Source organism: Myotis yumanensis, unplaced genomic scaffold, assembly GCF_028538775.1.
Source record: "Myotis yumanensis isolate MYYU_CA2020_CCGP unplaced genomic scaffold, mMyoYum1.0.hap1 SCAF_3, whole genome shotgun sequence".
Lineage (NCBI taxonomy): Eukaryota > Metazoa > Chordata > Mammalia > Chiroptera > Vespertilionidae > Myotis > Myotis yumanensis.
In genome coordinates, this window is record NW_027223754.1 from 106,792,031 (window position 1) to 106,814,406 (window position 22,376).

Here is a 22,376-nt window from a genome sequence, read left to right on the forward strand (position 1 = left end):
TTCATATATAAATCTTATTTTTCAATTAAGAAAGAGTATTGGTGTGTCAGATATTTGGGACAAGTAATGTTCTAATAAGGAGCTAAAACTGAGTACGAAAGATCAAAGAGCTTCTCATTTTTATTTGTAATTTTGCTTCTAATCTTAGTAAGTAAATAACCCAACTAAATTTAGCTGTTTGCCGAAGAAAATTCCTTTTCTGTAGGTAGTTCAGATTTATAAGCAATAGTGCATAAACATTGATCATGATATAAAAAACCATCTGGACAGTCCCTTAATTTCACTCTAGGGAAATTTATTCTCAACATTCATGACTATTAGGAGTTTGCTATTACTGAAGTGGGAAAGCAACTATGGGTTTTCATGGAAGTTTTATCACAATTGAATACATCAAATGGGGAAATGAGTACAAATTCTGTGTATCCATCCATCAATTCAGGTGGTTAATAACTATTCAACAAATATTAACTATGTGTTGGGCACTTCACTGGAAAAGTGGAGACAACAGTTTATGTCTTGGGGTGACACATTCTAGGAGGAAGCCATGTATGTGCAGACAAATAGAAGGGAAATTATGAGATATACAGTAATTAGTAATATAAAACCAAAGTAATGTGGACAGGGAGAACATGTGACCCAGCAGTTGTGTTCTAAATGGGCATTTTCAACCCTAGCTGAGTGGGAATTGGTAACAGAGCCATCCACCAGGGGCCAGGACTCAGCTCAGACTGGGCCCAAACAACAGGCAATACCTGACTCAAGTCCAGCCTGGAAAGAGAATTACCACCACCTTCTATGGAGGCATGTTTACACATATACTCTAGGTTTACATATTACATCAGATGATAGAACAGAAGGGTGTGGGAAATGTTTGAATTAGTCAAAGGAAGAAACTCAGGGGGTCATGTTGATATTTTTCTCAGACTTTTAACCCTTACTCATTAAAACATTCCAGCTCATTCAAAAATCTACAAGATGAACTGCTGTTTTTCTTTCATGCAAATCCAGTATTTTTTCCTAATAAAGTAAACATTTCAAAGAAAGAAGCACAAAGAATATGTATGTTTAACATGATAATGGTTCAATTAATTTTTAATTTTCTGCCAATTTATATATAACTATACATTTTATGGGCATTCTTAATTTGATGATAGTATTTTTAGTTTCTTCTATTAGAGAGTAAAATCAGTATCATAGCCTTAACCATAGATTATTTGATTTTTTTATTCAGATTCCTGATGACAAATGTAGTCCATAAGTGCTGGACAACTAATTTCTGAGGTAGAACAATATTTAAAATGACTAGAATATGAAAGCTAGGCTTGCAATGTCTAGATGGAGGCTTAGAAATTCCTGCTTGATACAGTTCCAGAGTGTGTATGGTATCACCAACAGACTGGGGTCTTCTGGGATGTTTAATTTAAAAAGTGGATCAAACCTGGGGAAAACCTTAGCAAGCACTAAAGCAATTAAAGGGCGGTGACTCATTTTGAGCAGTGGTATGATGTAGACTTATCAGACTACTCATAAAATACAAATGGCCTGTGAGACTGGATTTAGCAGCAAGATACCTGGATTATAAAGACAGGCTTGTTAGGGTGCCAACACTAATAAAACTAGGAAATGATCAACATTTATTGTTGGTGCAATTCCAGCTTCCTTGAGAGTCAATTTCCTTCTTTCAGTGATATTTTCTAATTATATAATATCCTCTCTTATATATCTAATTCCTATTAGTTCTTCTTAAAGTATTAACTGAATCTAAAGTATCAAATCATAATTTCTGTTACAACCTCTCAGAGAACAGTAACTCATTTATCTATCTCAGTCTAAAATCCCAGGAACCGGGTAAGGGAGGGTAGGGGTTTGTCAAGGGCGGGGGGGAAAAAAGGACACTTATGTAATACCCTTTGTAATACTTTAAGCGAAAAAAAAAAAAATCCCAGGAACCATGTATAATTCTTCCATAAATATTTATTTTTATACTCTATTCTTAAAATATTATCACTGAATTGATTTAAAAATTTTAGATGGTGTGGTTATATTCTGATGCTGTGATGGTTGATGATGCTATGAATGATGGGACAGGGACCCTGTTGTGAGTTAATGACAAATATTTCAAAATGCTTCAAGTCTAGCCCTAGCTGGTTTGGCACAGTGGATAGAGTGTCAGCCTGCAGACTGAAGTGTCCAGGGACCATGCCCCGGTTGTGGGCTCGATCCCCAGTAGGAGGCTTGCAGAAGGCAGCCAATCAATGATTCTCTCTCATCATTGATGTTTCTATCTCTCTCTCCCTTTCCCTTCCTCTCTGAAATCAATAGAAACATATTTAAAAAAATGCTTCAAGCCCAAAATATCTAATCAATTTTATGAGCATAGTTGTTTGCTATCAAGAAGATGATTCCACTCATGTACTGTTGAAACAGAAGTTAGGAAGAGAAAGGCACAGCAGTAGGAAGCTAGTGCTATAGATTGTAGATTAATATTTTCCAAAGAGCTCTTTTTCCTCTTCCTTCAGTTTCTGCAAATTTCAATCACGATGATATGATGTTGTCATAGTCCTCTTGTACTAGTATATTGAAAAGTAACTACTGTAAATAAAAAGCACCTATTTAAATTTTTTGCATATTTTTTACAGATATGAGTGTTCATTGCAAATTCTGATTTCATCTATAATAATAAAAGCGTAATATGCTAATTAGACCTGATGTCCTTCTGGACAAAGCCACAGTGGGTGGGGGCCGAGGCAGAGGCCCCTGGCAGCAGCATTGGCGGTGGGTGGGGGCTGGGGCCAAGGCCCTTACATGAATTTTGTGCATCAGGCCTCTGGTATACAATAATTGGCAATTAAAATATATTAGTTATGTATAAACTCTGATTTATTGCATTATTTTCTCTTATTAGATAAATCCATAAGTTTTCTTTCTTTTTAAAACTTCTACGTTATTTCTTATTTTTTAAATTGAATTTATTGGAGTGACATTGGTTAATAAAATTATATAGGTTTCAGTTATACAATTCTATAATACATCATCTGCATATTGTATTGTGTGTTCATCACCCCAAGTCAGGTCTTCTTCCATCATCTATCCCTCTCTACCTTCCCTGCCCCCTCCTCCCCCGCGTCCCTTTCCCTCTTGTAATCACCATACTGCTGTCTGTGTCTTTGAGGTTTTTTTCTTTGTTTAATCCCTTCACCTATTTTTGTTAATCCTCCTATGAGGATATTTTTAGAGAGAGTGGAAGTGAGGGGTAGAGACAGAGAGATAGACATGTATGTGAGAGAGACACATCGAGTGGTTGCCTCCCGCATGTGCCCTTCAGTCTGAGGGCCTACCATCTGAGCCTAACTGGCTAGGGTCCTTCACCTTCTTTTTATCTTGCCCCCAACCCCCTTCCATCTGATAGCTATCAGTCTATTCTCTGTATCTATGAGTCTGTTTCTATTTTGTTTTTTTATTTTGTTTACTAGATTCCACATATAAGTGAAATCATATGATACTTATCTTTCTCTGACTGGCTTATTCCACTTAGCATAATACTTTCTGGGTCCATCTATGCTGTTGCAAAAAGATAAGATTTCCTTCTTTATTCACGGCTGAGTAGTATTTTATTATGTAAATGTACCACAGCTTTTTATCTACTCATCTACTCATGGGCATTTGGGCTGCTTCCAAATCTTGGCTATTGTAAATAATGCTGCAATGAACATAGTGGTACATATATTCTTTCAAATTAGTGTTTCAGGTTTCTTTGAATATATTCCCAGAAGTGGAATTGCTGAGTCATAAGGCAGTTCCATTTTTAATTTTTTGAGGTAACTCCATATTTCTTTGCACAGTGGCTGCACCAATCTGCATTCCCACCAATAGTGCATGAGGGCTCCCCTTTCTCCACAGATGTAAGGTGATATCACATTGTGGTTTTAATTTGCATTTATCTGATGATTAGGGATGTTGAGCATTTTTTAATGTGTCTAATGGCCATCTGTATGTCCTCTTTGAAGAAGTGCTTATTCAGGTCTTTTGCTCATTTTTTAATTGGATTATTTTGGGGATTTTGGTCTTGAGTTTTATAAGTACCTTATAAATTTAGAATATCAAGCCCTTATCAGATGTACCAGTGAACAGGTTCTCCCATTCAGTGGATTGTCTTTTTATTTTGTTGATGGTTTTCTTTGCTGTGCATAAACTTCATATGAATGTGAATGAATGTAAGTACAGATACAGAATACATATACATGATTATATTGAATAAAAAGTCTTCTAGCAATGCAATGAAAATTGTTTATTTCTTATGAAATTTAAATTACTTGGCTTATACCATATCTTATCACTTAATTTTAATTTTTGTAAGCTTTGAGGCTTAATGTATTCCAACTCTGGAATTGTTTTAAATTCAGAAAATAGCAGGCTCTAAATATTCTAGTTGAAATATTTTCTACTGTATCTGTATTCAATCAGGAACTTTATACACAGCATATAAGAACCAAATGAAAATGTAGCATGTTACTCTGAATTTCAGTCTCTACGTGGCATAATTCTTGTGTCCCAGAACTTATACTCTGGGTGTAATAGTAGTGTGTGTGCTATCAATTTTGTCTCCCTTTTATTTCATGTGAGTCCCAATATGGGAGCATTGCCAGATCTACTTGATCCCACATCCTGATGGTAGTTCCTGGCAACAGTCCAAGTTACTCCACACTGGCCCCTTCCCACCTCCCTCAGGTCCATTTCTCCTTTCCACCTCACCAACTCCTTGTCTTTTGGCTTTCCCTCTAAAGTTTCAAAATCAAGTTGTCAAATCTAATCATGACACCTGTCTTCTGTGGCACTGGGGACTGCCACTTCCATTTGCCAGCACAATGCCTCCTCTTAGATCTGTGGATTTGTGTGAGATATAGCAGAAAATTCAGATGACAAAGTAAGTTCACTGTGACAAGTATTGAACTCCCTCTTAGCTTTAAAAAAGATAACTAAGTTTATTATTTATCATAAAAATATCAAAGCTGCATGTAGTCAGAAGAAGAAATAAGGGGAGAAGAATTATATATGCTAAGTCCTTATAGTTTAGAGAGAAGGTCATACTTTGTTAGAAAAAATATATAGTTAATACATATGCTTAAACTTTTCTCTGAGCGGATTAAGATAGATCATAATCTGAACAGAATGAGCAGGAAAAATTCAGGATCAGTCAGAAAATGAACAAATAATACTAAAATTACAAAGTAGGCATAACTACAATAAGGGAGGTATATTTTAAAACAAAATAATGCTATATACAATATATGCAAAATTTGAAAATATAGATGAACTATCCTCTAATTTAGAAAAATATACCAAACTTGCCTCAAAAAAAAGAAAACTTAAGCCAATAACTTTTAAAGGAAATAAATTGGCATTCTACTGTCTCCGGATCCCTCCTTCAAATGACAAGATTAGACATTTTAATAAATGACTCCTAATAAAACATCAAGGCAAACTATTCAGATAACAGTAAAAGAAAATTATATGACTTACTAGAGGCCTGGTGCATGAATTCATGCATGGGTGGGGTCCTGAAGGGGTGGGGGGGTGGTCAGGATGTGATTGGCCCTCCTGGTGGGTGGTAGGATGCCCTTGCCGGCCTGGGATCCGGATCCATCCTGCTGACATTCGCGCCGGTTGTCAGGAGCCACCTGGCAGCTGCTTTTATATCCTTTCTTCCTTGTGGAGCATCTAGGGAGGGGAAGCGGCTGTGATGCTTGAGGCCAACTTCCAGGAGGCTGGCAGTGCTGTCGGGATCGTGCCAGCAGTGCTGGTCCATCGGAGCCTGGCCCATTCTCCGGAGATTGAACTTGCAGGATTACTGAGGGAGTGAGTGGCTGCCACCGGGCTGGTGGGCTGCTGGGATGGGTCTGTCAGCTGAGCAGCACTTCTGCTGTGGGAGCACACTGAGCACCAGGAGGCAGCTCCTACATTGAGCGTCTGCCCCCTGATGGTCAGTGCATGTCATAGCAACCGTTAGACCGGTCATTCTGGTCGTTCCAGTCATTCCAGCCACTAAGGCTGGAGGTAAATGTACTGTTAATAATAAATTTAGACAAGGAAAATACAGTAAAAATCTAGAGCAATTTTACTAATGAACATATTTTTTAAAACCTCAGCAAAAGAGAAAGAATAGCAAATATAGCAGTATTTAATAAAAATACAGCAAGAACAAGTGGAATTTATTACAGGAATATAATACTGGTATGATAGAAAATGTATTATCACAACTGCTCATATTAATAGGGTCAATGAAAGAAATAATATAATCAGCACAATAAATGCATGAAAAGCAGTAAAAGATGTCATGCATATTTATGATAATAGTTCTTACCAAATTAGATGGGAGAGTTTGTTTTTTTAATTTAAAAAAATGTCTATTAAAAGTTGCTATTTAATGGTGAAAATTTAGATATATTCTTATTTAGGTGAGGGATTATCCCTATTATTTAATATTGCACTAGAGGTTTTAAGCAAAGCTACAGTATTTGAATTGGAAAGAAACATGCAAAATAGTTGGTATTTGAAAATAGTAGAGTTTTTATAAGAATAAAAAAAAATAGTATGGTAGAATAACACATGCAATTTGTATTATTAACAAAAAGTATATGGTATTTGGGAATACATTAAACAAAAGTTGTTCAAGACCTCTGTAGAAACAAATGATAAAAAGTTACTAGACATCAAAACCCAAGATAAATATAGATATATATTATTTTGCTAACTTGGAAAGAACATATATTTTAAAGATGGCAATTGTACTCAGGTTATTCTACAGATTTAATGAAATTCTAACCAATTACTAAAGGGCATTTTAAATTGAAACTTGACTACTGACCCTTAGTTCATATGGAAAAGTAAGGAATATTCAAGATAATTATAAATAAGATAAAAGATGAGGTAGAAGAAAAAATAAAGAGAATAGAAGGAGAAGTGAGTCACCTTTACAAATAATGTCTGTAAAGCTAAAAACATAAAGCAATAAAAAAGCAGGGGTAGAAATTTGATAAGGATATGATCAGAACTCATGTAAATATGTGGTGTGGATGAAAAGGGACCACATGCTAACCTGACTAGCTGAGGAAAGACCTGCATGGTAGCCTTGAAAACTCAGAGACCTAAAGTAACTACAAAGGATGGTCTGAAATTAATTAAAAATAGAGCTACCATTCGACCCAACAATCCCACTCTTGGGTATTTGTCCAAAAAACTCAAAATCATTTATACGCAAAGATATAAACACCTCTATGCTCATTGCAGCATTATTCACTGTGGCCAAGAGTTGGAAACAGCCAAAGTGCCCTATGATAGAGGACTGGATAAAGAAGATGTGGTATATATACACACTGGAGTACTACACAGCCATAAGAAAGGATGAAATAGTGTCATTTACAACAACATGGATGGACCTTGAGTACATTATGCTAAGTGAAATAAGTCAAACAGAGAAAGCTAAGAACTATATTATTTAACTCATAGATGGAATATAAAACTGAAACTTATGTACACAAACAGCAGTGTGGTTGTGTACATAAGTTTGCCAGAGGGAGCGGACTGGGGGAAGGAAGGGGTCCTAATATGAAGTGACAGGAGAAGATTTGACTTTGGGGGGTGGGCACATGGTCCTATATACAGATTTCATAAATTAATAATTCAAACATGTAACCTATATGTTCATGTTGACTAATGTCACCCCAATAAAATTTAAAATAATTTTTAAAAAAGCATAAAGAACAGCAACCCCCCCCCTCAAAAAAACACACAAAAACCCACATACAACCAAAAACAAAACTTTTTAATTAAAAAGTATTCTATGGTGGGTAGTCATGTCCTAGGCCAGTATATTTTCTGACAAAGATCAACTTTGATCTTAACTGAGACTGTTGTCTTTTTTTTTAAAAAATTAAATCTTTATTGTTCAGATGATTAGATTGTTCCTCTTTTCCCCCCCATAGCTCCCCTCCACCCGGTTCCTACCCCACCCTCAGCCCTTACCCCCCCCACCACTGTCCTCATCCATAGGTGTACTATTTTTGTCCAGTCTCTTCCCGCACTCCCCTCACTCCTTTCCCCCTGAGAATAGTCAGTCCACTCCCTTTCTATACCCCTGATTCTATTATATTCACCAGTTTATTCTGTTCATCAGATTATTTATTCACTTGATTTTTAGATTCACTTCTTGATAGATGTGTACTTGATGTTCATAATTTGTATCTTTACCTATTTCTTCTTCTTCCTCTTCTTAAAGGATACCTTTCAGCATTTCATATAATACTGGTTTGGTGGTGATGAACTCCTTTAGCTTTTTCTTATCTGTGAAGCTCTTTATCTGACCTTCAATTCTGAATGATAGCTTTGCTAGGTAAAGTAATCTTGGTTGTAGGTTCTTGCTATTTATCTCTTTGAATATTTCTTGCCACTCCCTTCTGGCCTGCATAGTTTCTGTTGAGAAATCAGCTGACAGTCATATGGGCACTCCCTTGTAGGTAACTGATTGTTTTTCTCTTGCTGCTTTTAAGATTCTCTCTTTGTCTTTTGCTCTTGGCATTTTAATTATGATGTGTCTTGGTGTGGTCCTCTTTGGATTCCTTTTGTTTGGGGTTCTCTGTGCTTCCTGGACTTGTAAGTCTATTTCTTTCACCAGGTAGGGGAAGTTTTCTGTCATTATTTCTTCAAATAGGTTTTCAATATCTTGCTCTCTCTCTTCTTTTGGCACCCCCATAATTCGAATGTTGGTTTGCTTGAAGTTGTCCCAGAGGCTCCTTACACTATCTTCATATTTTTGGATTCTTTTTTGTTTTTGCTTTTCTGGTTAGGTGTTTTTTGCTTCTTCGTATTTCAAATCTTTGACTTGATTCTTGCGATCTTCTATTCTGCTGTTGGAACTCTGTATAATATTCTTTTTTTTTTTGCATTTTAAGTATATTTTTTATTGATTAAGATATTACATATGTGTCCTTATCCCCACGTTACCCCCGACCCCCCACCCCCCCCCACTCATGCCCTCATCTCCCCGTTGTCCGTGTCCATTGGTTAGGCCTATATGCTTGCATATAAGTCCTTTGGTTGATCTTTCCCCCTTACCCTCACCCTCCCCTACCTTCCCTCCAAGGCCCGACAGTCCAATCAATGCCTCTTCATCTCTGGATCAGTCCTTGTTCATCAGTTTATGTTGTTCATTATATTCCACAAATGAGTGAGATCATGTGGTATTTATCCTTCTCTGACTGGCTTATTTCACTTAGCATAATGCTCTCCAGTTCCATCCATGCAGTGGCAAATGGTAAGAGTTCCCTTTTCTTCTTCCTCTTCTTAAAGAATACCTTTCAGCATTTCATATAATGCTGGTTTGGTGGTGATGAACTCCTTTAGCTTTTTCTTATCTGTGAAGCTCTTTATCTGACCTTCAATTCTGAATGATAGCTTTGCTGGATAAAGTAATCTTGGTTGTAGGTTCTTGCTATTCATCACTTTGAATATTTCTTGCCACTCTCTTCTGGCCTGCAAAGTTTCTGTTGAGAAATCAGCTGACAGACGTATGGGTACTCCCTTGTAGGTAACTGACTTTTTTTCTCTTGCTGCTTTTAAGATTCTCTCTTTGTCTTTTGCTCTTGGCATTTTAATTATGATGTGTCTTGGTGTGGTCCTCTTTGGATTCCTTTTGTTTGGGGTTCTCTGTGCTTCCTGGACTTGTAAGTCTATTTCTTTCACCAGGTAAGGGAAGTTTTCTGTCATTATTTCTTCAAATAGGTTTTCAATATCTTGCTCTCTCTCTTCTTCTGGCACCCCTATAATTCTGATGTTGGTATGCTTGAAGTTGTCCCAGAGGCTCCTTACACTATCTTCATATTTTTGGATTCTTTTTTCTTTTTGCTTTTTCGGTTGGGTATTTTTTGCTTCTTCGTATTTCAAATCTTTGACTTGATTCTTGCGATCCTCTTGTCAGGTGTTGGGTCTCTGTACATTAGTCTTTATTTCAGTCAGTGTATGCTTAATTTCTAGTTGGTCTTTTTTCATATTCTCCAGGGTCTCACTAAATTTATCGGCGATTTCCAGAAAATTCTTGAAAAACCTTAGAAGTGTGGTTTTGAACTCTATATCCAGTCGTTTGCTTTCATCCATTTCTGTCATTTGTGACCTGTTTCTTTGTCTCCACATTTTTTATGCTTCGCTGTGTTGGTAGAGTGGTTTTGTGTGCTAGGTATCCTATAGGGCCCAGTGGCTCAGCCTCCCCAATTACCTGAGGTGGACACTCTTGGTGCACCCCCTTGTGCGCTTTGTGCACAGTCTTGTTGTAGTTATGCATCACTGGGAGGAATTGACCTCCAGGCCAATTGGCAGTGAGAATCAGCTGTGTCTACAGTGGGAAACCTTCTGTCCTGAAGACACCCTTCTAGGGCAAGACTTGCTTCATTGGGGCTTTGGTGCTCACTGAGTCTGCCCCCTGAGTGTGTCCCTTATAGATCTGAGGAGTTGTAATCTGGATGGTCCCACTCTGACCACTGGGTACACTGGCTCTTGGATCTAAGGAGGTGCTAATTTAGCCTCTGCCTAAGGTTACCCAGCAGGAGCTACAAAGAGATCTGCAGATTCCCCTTCTTTTTTGGAGTTTGGAGGTGCCCATATGAGGCCCAGCTGTGAAGCAATGCAAGCTGCTGTGGGGCCTTGGGCCTTCTCTTGGAAGTTCTGGGTCTGTCTGGCCCAGCTGCAATTTGTTAGGTAAATTTCAGGTTTCAAAGGGCCAGGGCATTCATATGCAAAAGCCTCTGTGCACAGTTTGGGTGGGGCGGGGTCTCAAGGAATCAACAAGGCAGAGCAAGCAGCTATGGCTGATCCTCAGTCCTGCCCTAAGGGACTGCGCATCTCAGTGTCCTGATAATTGCTGCAAGCACCTCTGAGGGAAAGCCGCCTTCAAGTTCCGAGTTCTGCCTACTGCCAGACAGTCCAGTTTCTTCCCATATGAGTCCTGGGTCCCCAGAGACTTCCCAGAACCAGAGTTCAGAGCAGTCGGGAGTTTGTGACTCCCTCCCAATTCAAAAAGACAGCCGCGTCCTCAGGTACCAGCTCCTTTCCTCGTGCGTGCCCCAGCCTCCATACCTCTGCACTTTACTTCTGCAGCTGCTCTGAGTCTCAGTGTGCTTTTCTCTTTCCTTCTAGTTGTAGAATTTTCACTCAGCCAACCTTCCTGTAGTTCTGGATGATGTCCGTTTTGTCTTTTCATTGTATTTTTGAAGTTGTTGTGGGAGGCAGCAATTTCTGGTGTTTATCTATGCCGCCATCTTGTTTTCTCTGTATAATATTCTTTATTTCAGTCAGTGTATGCTTAATTTCTAGTTGGTCCTTTTTCATAACCTCGAGGGTCTCACTAGATTTCTTGAGAGTCTCACTAAGTTTATCGGCGGTTTCTAGAGAATTCTTGAAAAACCTTAAAAGTGTGGTTTTGAACTCTATATCCAATAGTTTGCTCTCCTCCATTTCTGTCATTTGTGACCTGTTTCTTTGTCTCCGCATTTTTTATGCTTCCCTGTGTTGATAGAGTGGCTTTATGTGCTAGGTGTCCTATAGGGCCCAGTGGCTCAGCCTCCCCAATTACCTGAGGTGGACACTCTTGGTGCACCCCTTTGTGGGCTTTGTGCACAGTCTTGTTGTAGTTAAGCCTTGATTGTTGTAGGTATCACTGGGAGGAATTGACCTCCAGGCCAATTGGCTGTGAGAATCAGCTGTGTCTGCAGTGGGAGAACTTCTTGGCTGGAGACACCCTTCTGGGGCAAGACTTGCTTTAGTGGGGCTTTGGTGCTCACTGATTCTGCCCCCTGAGTGTGTCCCTTATGGATCTGAAGAGTTGTGATCTGGATGGTCCCACTCTGACCACTGGGTGCACTGGCTCTTGGATCTCTAAGGAGCTGCTAATTTAGCCTCTGCCTGAGGCTACCCAGCAGAAGCCCAGCTGTGAAGCAATGCAAGCTGCTGTGGGGCCTTGGGCCTTCTTTTGGAAGTTCTGGGTTTCTCTGACCCAGCTGCAGTTTGTTAGGTAATATTCAGATTGCAAAGGGCCAGGCCTTTCATATGCAAAAGCCTCTGTGCACAGTTTGGGTGGGGCGGGGTCTCTGGGGATCAACAGGGTGGAGCAAGCAGCTTTGGCTACTCCACAGTCCTACCCTAAGAGGCCCCGCTTCTCAGTGTCCTGGTAATTGCTGCATGTACCTCTGAGAGAAAGCCACCCTCAAGTTCTGACCAATGCCAGACAGTCCAGTTTCTCCCATATGAGTCTGGGTCCCCAGAGACTCACCCGGAACAGGAGTTCAGAGGAGTCAGGAGCTTGAGACTCCCTCGAGATTGAAAAAGACAACCGTGACCTCAGCTGCCAGCCCTTTCCGCGTGCGACTCAGTACCTCTGCACTTTACTTCTGCACCTCCTCTGAGTCTCAGTGTGCTTTTCTCTTTCCTTCTAGTTGTAGAATTTCCATTCAGTCAGCCTTCCTGCGGTTCTGGATGATGTCCGTTTTGTCTTTTAGTTGTATTTTTGAAGTGGTTGTGCGAGGCGGCAATTTCCGGTGTGTACCTGTGCTGCCATCTTGGTTTCTCTCCCACCTCACTTTTTCGAGACTGTTGTCTTTTTGCATCTAGATAACATACCTTTGGAATGTCAGGTTATCTTTTAACTTCCCCTTTTCCAGACTTCTCAGGGAACACCAATGCACCAGGGCTCCAGGGAGCCCTGGAACCAGAAAGCACAAATTCCTTTTTGTTATCGTTATCATGGTAATTGTTGACTATTAACTATCCTGTACCCACCTATGTAAAAGAAGCATGTATCTATTGTTTCATTTTTATCCAATCCCAGAGGTTTCCCCCACTTTGCTTTCTCCTACCTTCCTAATCTAACGCCATTGGATTTCATGTAACCCACCAACGTCTCCACCTTTGATGATAACTTATATAAATAGGTGAAAAACTGCCATTCTCTGGAGCATTGTCTCAATGCATTGAGATTCTGTTTCCCAGCAATTGTCCACAGTTTGGTTCAAATAAACTCACAACAATTATTTACAGGTTTGAATGTTTCTTATATTAACAGTGGGCTTGATATATGATACTAGTGCCATTATCAAATAGTGAGGAAACAATAAACTATTTAATAAATAATATCCTTATAAACTTATAAAAGTCAACTTCGTATAATTAAAGTCAAAACATAAAGAGCAAATCTTTAAATATTTAGATGATACTGTAGAGGATATCTCTATGGCCTTGGATTAAGGAAGGTCGTTTTTTATCATTCATTAATTTTCTTGTTTTAATAACATATAAAAAGCAAACACCAAGAAGAAAAATATTAATATGTTAAAAAAAATAAGTTTGTGGCCCAACTGATGTAGTTCAGTGGTTAGACATCAACCTATGAACCAGGAGTCACAGTTTGATTCCCAGTCAGGGCAAATGCCCGGGTTGTGGGCTCCATCCCAAATAGGAGGCATGCAGGAGGCAGCCAATCAATGATTCTCTCTTATCATTGATGTTTCTATCTCTCTCTCCCTCTCCCTTAGTCTCTGAAATCAATAAAAATATATTAAAAATAATAATAAGTTTGCCCTGGCCAGTTTGGCTCACTGGATAGAGCATCGGCCTGGGGACTGGAAGGTCCCAGGTTTGATTCCAGTCAAGGGCATGTACCTTGGTTGCGGGCACATCCCCAGAAGGGGTGTGCAGGAGGCAGCTGATCGATGCTTCTCTCTCATCGATGTTTCTAACTCTCTATCCCTCTCCCTTCCTCTCTGTAAAAAAATCAATAAAATATTAAAAAAAATAAAAATAATAATAAGTTTGTATTGAACCAAAGACACCATAACAAAGTGCAAGAAAATGGAAGAATGCATGTATATATATTTGCTCCCAACCCCCACATTACCAATAGAAGAAACAGGGTAAAAGGAACCTGGGATCTTTTATAACTGTATGTGAATCTACAATTATCTCAAAGTAAAAAGTTTAATTAAAAAATAGTCTGAAAAATAGTCTAGGCCTTAAATGACTTGGAGCATAAAACTTATAGAATAGTCAGAGACTAGCCATTAGATTGTAAATTGGTTTTCTCTGTGCAGGGGCGTTTAATTTTTTTTTTTCTTTAGAATTGTTAAAACACCCCACATCTAATATCCATTAGCTGTTGACATATTTCTGGAAGGAATAAGGTAAATTCTGATTTACAGTTTACTGTGTTGGCATAGATATCTCCTAGTTTCCAGAAAAATTTAAAATTCAGAAGGTTGACTTGCTGGGTAAAGCCTGTGAAATTAACAAACATTCCTGCAGGAGCTATGATGACACCTGGTATCAACTGCTGTTGTGAGGCTGGGAAAAGCTAGGGCATGAGGCTTCCCTAGGAGGGTTTTGAAATTGCATGGGTGTGTGAAAACCTATCAATGCTTCTGTGCTTGCTCAGAATAGAATCAGAAGTGCCTGAGAAACAGTGCCAACAGACATAAAGGGACCTTGCAAAAAGGTGACCCAGCCAGATCTGATTGGGTTTGCTGTTGGGGACCTGATAAAGGTAATGTATTCGGATGGTGGGAATGAGGCCACTAGCTCAGTTCACCAAAGCCTGGCTTTGGGACTCTGGCCTAAGTAGGTCTTCAGGTGATTAAGATAAATTTCCTGCCTGCCACTTGGTGGAATTGGAGCATGACAGGAGATAGAAATTAAGTTCCATTATTCAAATTAAAAAAAATATGTCTTCCATATGGGTATCTATGTCCCAGACCCAGTACTTATTCCAAATAGTGTTTTTTATATACCAAAAATTATGTGCACCATGAACTGATATAAAAACCAGAGACAAGAAAATAATCCATGCCTTCTATGAGCTCACTTGAGGATATTTCATGGGACTGAATCTGAATTTGAGGGAATGTAGAAAGCTTTCTAATGAAGCATGGTGTCAACCATGCTTGGTGGGAATTGCTGGTTAATATTTTAACCCTGCTGACTTGGCTTTTGTCATTATTTGCTTGCTAAAATAATTGAAAAGTTATTTTGATTTTCTGAATTACATAAATCATCCCATTCAATTGAATACCCTATTGATTGTAATTTGAATACCCCATTGGTTGTGGTCACACTGGTTTTAGAAAACACATTTCTCTGTACCTGGAGGCCAGGACTGCACAATTACTCTAAATTGCCTCAGTGACTCCAGATAATGTGTTTCCATTGACTCAGTGGTCCCAAGACCCGAAACTATAATTAATCTTTGTAGATAACTAATCAGCTCAATCTAGCTTCTGTAACAAACTGCTTTTTTGCAAACGAGGATCCTTATTCCAAACCCCGAGATGTAATCAATACCTTTGTGATTTTTGCCTATATAAATCTGGTGTCGTGGCCATTTGGGACTACGAGATTTGGAGAGCAGTATGTCCCCTCATAGTCCCGGCTTTGAAATAAATGTGACTCCTTAATTTGACTTCTTGAGGCGTCCTTGTGTGATTCGTGGGGTACATTACAACATTTGGAGGCCCCAGCGAGATTCAGCCCCTAGGAGTGCTGTTTTGAACACCAAGGGAGGCCAAACCTTCCCTGGGCTGGTTGCGGAGACTCGGGGGACTCCACGGGTGTGCAACCTGAGATCACGTTCCAGGTCCCTGCAGAACTCCCCTTCCAATCCAGTGAGCGGGCAGGGGACGTTGGCCCGCCCCTAAAAAAAATTCCTCAGAGTCACCTGAGAAATCCTCTAGAGGTGAGTTTTGGTTCTTGGGACTGGTAGCTTGCAGATTGTGAGAAGGGCTGGATGCAGCCATAACTTCTCCATCCTTGGAGTGCCCTGAGATGTCAGAGTCTATTCTTGGCTTTGGTTTTTGGTTTTCATTTCGCCGAAATCCTCTTGTAGGACATTGAATGGTTCTTTCCTTCTTATTTAACCTTTGAGGGATTGTGTGAATGGATTACTGACCTAATATATATCAAGGTTCCTTGAGAGACTTCACCCCTCCTGAGGTGACCCTCCACACTATTTCTCTTAATGTCCGTGCAGTGGCAGCTGCGGCTCAGGCACACTCGTCCCTCCTTCCCGGCCACGGTGAGGTCAGTGACTCGCCACCACGCTCTGACTGTCCCTTCCCAATTAAGCACTCTTTTTCACAGGTCAACAACGGATTCCAGGACGACTTTCCCCTCACAGTCCCTGGCGGACTCCGAGAGTGGTTTTAACTTTTTTTCCTTTTCCTCGCTGGTCCCGCCCACTCGCCAGCAGCGGCAGCGGCAGTAGTGGCAGCAGCAGCGCCAGTAGAAGCAGAGGTAGAGGCAGACAGCATTGTTTGCTCACTCCTCCCCTAGGCCTAATCGGCAACAATAACAATCTCCCTGCGCCGGCCGGGGGACCCAGCTCCCAGAAAATTCCCCTATGTTGTGTGCTGAGGCATTTATATGTTTGTCGCATCTATTAGTCTTGTTTTCTTTGTCCAGTATGAGCGCCATTTCTGTCTGGCTGAGACATGGGTCGAGAATCCTATCCTGGGAAGTGGGAAAGGGAGGCCCCCACATCTGTTCTTGTCAGGCCCCCATCAGGGGACTTGGGTGGTGTTCCTGTTATCTGCTCAGATCCCAAGACTGTAAGAGTACTTGTTCACTGAAAGGGTGTAGGTGCAGATGTTAGTTTGATGTTTGTTTGTCTGCCTGGGTATAATTATTTGTTCATGTAAGTGTGGAAGTCTGCGAGAGAAAAAAACATGCTTGATTTCTTTAAGGCTGAATTCTCTGACGGATAGCAAAATACCTCGAATGGCCACTGGGTTTTCTTTTCCCAGGGGTGTTTGCTCTCTGTCAGAGGTGAAATTGGCCTGCCTAACTAATAAAATTTCAGTCTATGTTCATGAATTTAAAGGTATAAAGTTGTAACAATTGTGGTCCAGAAAGGTTTAAAGTAGGGACCAAATTCTAAAGTCAACTATTTATAAGAAGGCTAAATGAATCTTATTCCCAACACCTGTCACCCCAGTTTTAATCAGTAGTGGAGGAACAGTCTCAGAACTATTTGTCTCAATTGGCCATTTAAGTTTAATAGTAAAAGTTAATAGTTAATGATTACAATACATTGTGAAACCTTCAGAAGGAAAGGAGAATGTTTTGTGGACCATTTGGTTCTTTTGTGTGTGTAACAGCTTTTAAGTTATTAGTTTTTAAAATCAGTACTTTTTAATGGAAACACACTCAAACAAAGGGGCTTTTCCGAGAGGTCAGGGAGTCTGATTGCAGGGTGTGTTTCCTCTGGCCAGTGTAAAGGGCCTCTGGTCCCCACCATGCCACCATCGCTGGCTGGAGGCAAGCGCTTTTCCCAGTGGGAACAGAGAGAAAAGGATTGCCAGACAAAAATGCCTTCCCCCACGGGCGGGAGCACCTCCACTGGCCACCTGGGGACCCACGCCGCACTCCCTACCTCCGCCCACCCGCGCCCATCCCCCTCACCCTCTGCCTGACGGGGTTGTAATTGCCTCTTACCTCTCACCCCACCACCAGGGGTTATTTTGAGTGGGCAGCCACGGCTGCAGAGGTGAGGAGGGAAATTTCCCGTGCTTCCCGGGGCCCCAATGAGACCCAAACCCCCCGGGGACAAGGCCTCCTTGGACACTTTTCACTGTGTTCTGTATGGGGGGGGGGGGGGGGCTTAAGAAGGCAGCAGCTAGAAAAAGAAACTCCAAAAATTAGAAGGATTTGAAGGAATGAATCGGTCACAGCTGGTAGAGGTAGTCCAGAAAGTCTTTAACAATAGGGACATCCTAGAGGAGAAACAGGACAAAAGGAAAGAAAAGGCCGGCAGCAAACTAGGAAGGAATTAGTATGCCTATTGTAGGAAGTAGGGGCACTGGAAGAGAGAATATCCTGGTAGGTTAACAAAGGAAAGAGGAAGGCTGAAGGGAAAACCCAGGCTCTGAAGGATTTACACTCAGGGAAGGTGACTAATAGGGCCAGGACTCCTTTTCCTTGAACCCCTTAGAGCCCAGAATAATAATTTTTATAAATAGGACCCCCAGTTAGTTTCCTGGTGTACTCTGGGGCAGCCTATTGAGTCTTGACAGAGCCAGTGGGACCCAAGACCTCTGAAAGGCATCAGTCCATAAAACCATCAGACAGACTGCCTTTTTCTGGACACTAAAGAGGACTGTGGACCCTGAAAAGAAGGCTCTCGTCTCAGCACCTGCCCTAGCCTTACCGAATGTCAGGAAGCCCTTCCACCTCTATGTGAGTGAGGTAAGGGGCTTTGCCAGAGGGGCTCCCACCCAGATTCTAGGTCCCTGGAAGAGACCTAAGCCTAGCTGTCTAAGAGACTAGACGCAGTGGCAGCAGGATGGCCTGTGTGCCTCCAGGCAGTGGCCGCCACAGCATTGCTGGTAAAGGCTGTGGAGAAGCTGACTCTGGGCCAGAAGCTAGCCCTGACAACACCCCATGCCCTTGAAGCCCTCCTCCGAGGTGCTCCAGAGTGATGGATGTCAAACGCCAGGGTCACCCAGTTCCAGGTTCTCTTCCTTGACCAGCCCCGCATCCGGTTCCATAAGATGTTGGCCATCAATCCTGCCAGTCTACTCCCAGATGATGATCCGGAGAAGCCCATCCATGACTGCATAGAGGTAACAGATGCAGTACAAACGGCTCGCCCAGACTTGACAGATGTCCTACTATCATCACCAGACAAGTTACTGTTATGTACAAGATGGGAGCAGTTATATTCAGGATGAAATCTGGTATACAGTGGGCGGTGGTAGTCACTCTGGACCGAACTATTTGAAACAGAGGGTTACTAACTTCAGCTGGAAAGGACATTAAAAATAAGGAAGAGACTTTAGCCTTGTGAGAGCAGTTGCAATAGTGCACTGCGAAGGTCATCAGAAAGGGGAAACGATTGAAGCCCAAGGAATCGAGCTGCAGACCAGGCTGCCAAGGAGGCTGCCCAAAAACCAGTGGGGCCTTTACAAGCTTGGTAACCCTACCAGAACTGGACCTACTACAAACCCCCTCTTACACCAACCAAGAGGAGGAATTGGCAGAACAGAAGCAAGCTACCAGAGGACCAAATGGTTGGTGGACTCTATCAGATGGCAGACTGTTGGTCCCAGAGGCTCTAGGTCGGATGTTAGTTGCCCAGTTACACCAGGCTACTCACCTAGGTGTCACCAAGACTTCTGAACTTTTGTGAGGCAGGTCACAGGTAAATGCTAAGCAAGGTAAGGAGGTCCTCCTGGGAATTCGGGCCCAGGGAAACTCCCCAGGAGAACATTGGGAGGTAGATTTCACAGAAATCAAGCCACTGGCATCAGGGTATAAGTACCTGCTACTTTTTATAGACTTCTTCTTGGGATGGGTTGAAGCCTATCCCAACAGGACAGAAACTGCCTCTATAATGGTCAAAAATTACTCCAGGAGATTATACCTAGATTCGGGCTACCAGCAGTCATAGGATTAGATAACGGCCCCGCCTTTGTAGCCAAGGTATCTCAAAGTATAGCTCAAGTCTTAGGCATAAATTGGAAACTCCATTGTGCATACCGGCCACAAATTCAGGGCAGGAATGAACAGGACTCTCAAAAGACTTTAACTAAATTTATCCCAGAAACTGGTGGAAACTGGACCAACCTCCTGCCTTTGCCTACTTACAGGCCAGGTGTACCCCCAACCAGGAGGGGTTCTCCCTTTTTGAAATCATATTTGGTAAACCTCCCCTATTCTACCCAAAGTTAGGGGAGAAATTAAAAGCTAAAAGTCATAACCATTCCTTGCTCAAGTCCTTGCAGGCTCTGCAGTATACTCAGAGAGCCACCCATAAGCTTGTGCGAGACGCCCTGCCAGTGCCAACCTCAGACCCTGTACATCCTTTCCAGCCTGGGGACTCGGTGTGGGTAAAGAAATTCACGACCCAAGGACTCACCCCAAGTTGGAAGGGACTATACACTGTCGCCCTAAGCATGCCCATGGCTGTTAAGGTTGATGGCATCCAGACCTGGCTACCATCTTGCCAGGGCATTCTCTGGCAAGAACAGAACAGAGAATGCCCTTAAAAGAAGTGGGGTGAGTAAATATAAAACTAAATGTGCCAAGCAGGCAGTTTAGAAAAATTAATTCCGTCAAACTACTTGTAGTTAGGGGGCAGTACAATCCCCTAACTCAGTGGTTGGCAAACTCATTAGTCAACAGAGCCAAATATCAACAGTACAACGATTGAAATTTCTTTTGAGAGCCAAATTTTTTAAACTTAAACTATATAGGTAGGTACATTGTTATTAACTTAATTAGGGTACTCCTAAGCTGGCCTTTGCTAAAAACATCCTCAATCTGATTGAGGTACATTCGCTGAGATTGACACTCGTCTTGTATACTTGTTTCGTCTATCTACTTTCGTTCATCTTCTTTATATGTCCAAACCATCTCAGCATACCTTTCTCAATCCTCGACACTACATCTTCTTTCACACCACAACATTCCCTAAAATTAACTTAATAAACTTTACTTTTGTCACCTAAGCGCGATTTGTGGACGTGACTAGCACTAACCACTGCACACTGAGACTGCTGACTGACTGGCTCACTCAACTCATGCATGAATTGAGAGCGTGCCTCCCCCCCCCCCCCCCCCCCCCCGCATATCCCACAGCCCGCACTGTACGTGCACGCCCGCACGTGGTATTTTGTGGAAGAGCCACACTCAAGGGGCCAAAGAGCCTCATGTGGCTCTTGAGCCGCGGTTTGCCGACCACTGCCCTAACTAATAAGGATGAGTCCAAGATTTGACTCATGTACATAAAACCAGTGGGGAATGAAGCATGGTGGCAATTATACTTGGTGGGAATTGCTGTTTAATATTTTAACCCTGCTGACTTGGCTTCTGTCATTATTTGCTTGCTAAAATAATTGAAAAGTTATTTTGATTTTCTAAATTATATAAATCATCCCATTCAATTGAATACCCTATTGATTGTAATTTGAATACCCCATTGGTTGTGGTCACACTGGTTTTAGAAAACACATTTCTCTGTACCTGGAGGCCAGGACTGCACAATTACTCTAAATTGCCTCAGTGACTCCAGATAATGTGTTTCCATTGACTCAGTGGTCCCAAGACCCGATGGCTCCAGATAATGTGTTTCTGTCAACTCAGTGGTCCCAAGACCCGAAACTATAATTAATCTTTGTAGATAACTAATCAGCTCAATCTAGCTTCTGTAACAAACTGCTTTTTTGCAAACGAGGTTCCTCATTCCAAACCCCGAGATGTAATCAATACCTTTGTGATTTTTGCCTATATAAATCTCGTGTTGTGGCCATTTTAGGATTACGAGATTTGGAGAGCAAAATGCCCCCTCATAGTCCCGGCTTCGAAATAAATGTGACTCCTTAATTTGACTTCTTGAGGCGTCCTTGTGTGATTCGAGGAGTACATTACGACACTATTTCCTGGGTCAAAGTGTTAGGGACAGAAATAGAATATTGGGGACTAGCTATAATTATAAGAAATATTAATCATGCTCTGGTAACCATGATTGTTCTGTTCTGATTAGAGAAAGCACACTCTAACCTGGCTGAGAGTTGTATGTCCTGGGACTTGGGAGCTAACATCAGAAGCAGTCCATCCTCCTTTTCTGAGAACTACCCTAGATTAACAACCTTGTTGCTGAGACAATCTGGTCCTAGAGATACCCACCCTTTGCAACCACTAGCCCCTATTGCCTGTAATCTGGTCCCAGAGGTGCCCAGAGACACTTACCCTCTATGACACCCTACCCCACCCCAACCCCTAACTCTCATTGCCTGTAATCTGTAACTATTATACCTTGCCTACTTTCCCATGTCTGTAATTCTTACTTTCCCATCTAATCTTTGTCCTTCTACCCAATATAAGCATCTGGTTTATAGGGAGGGGTAGAGCAGATTTTTATGGATGACCTGCTGCTCTCCCACACTGCCAGCATTATTATAGAATAAATGCTCATATATGACTCAACCCTGTCTCTGCTTAATTGGCTCAAGTAGTGACAAGGCTGCTCAGACCCATTGGTTGTGCAGTTATAAAAGCAAGGAAGTATATTCTGTTCTTGTGATTGCTGTTGTTTTAAGGCTCTTCCCTATATTCTGATAGTGTCAGAGAAATAGAAGTCTTCCCAGAACCAAAAGTGTGGTACTACCGACCATTGCTCAGAACATAGGACAGATGATTCTTTTAATCATTCATTAATCTAGCACAAATTTGTAACCTGTAACAACTTTGAGAAGAAACTGTTTTGGAGGAAAAATCTAGAAAGATAGAACTGCATGAGGCTCAGAACTGCTAAATTAGTACAGGTGCTATGAGTTGAGGGAACACAAAAA

The 22,376-nt window shown here is 41.3% G+C and overlaps 1 protein-coding gene across 1 annotated transcript in view; it reads left to right on the forward strand.

Moving 5' to 3' along the window:
* ADA2 (adenosine deaminase 2) overlaps positions 1–21,408 on the forward strand; it is a 103,109-nt gene extending 81,701 nt beyond the window's left edge. Inside the window, 3 exon segments of the mRNA XM_070408740.1 lie at positions 18,178–18,270; positions 19,752–19,947; positions 21,341–21,408. Coding sequence (XP_070264841.1) covers positions 18,178–18,270; positions 19,752–19,947; positions 21,341–21,408 — 357 coding nt within the window.
* Positions 21,409–22,376: the final 968 nt, after the last annotated feature.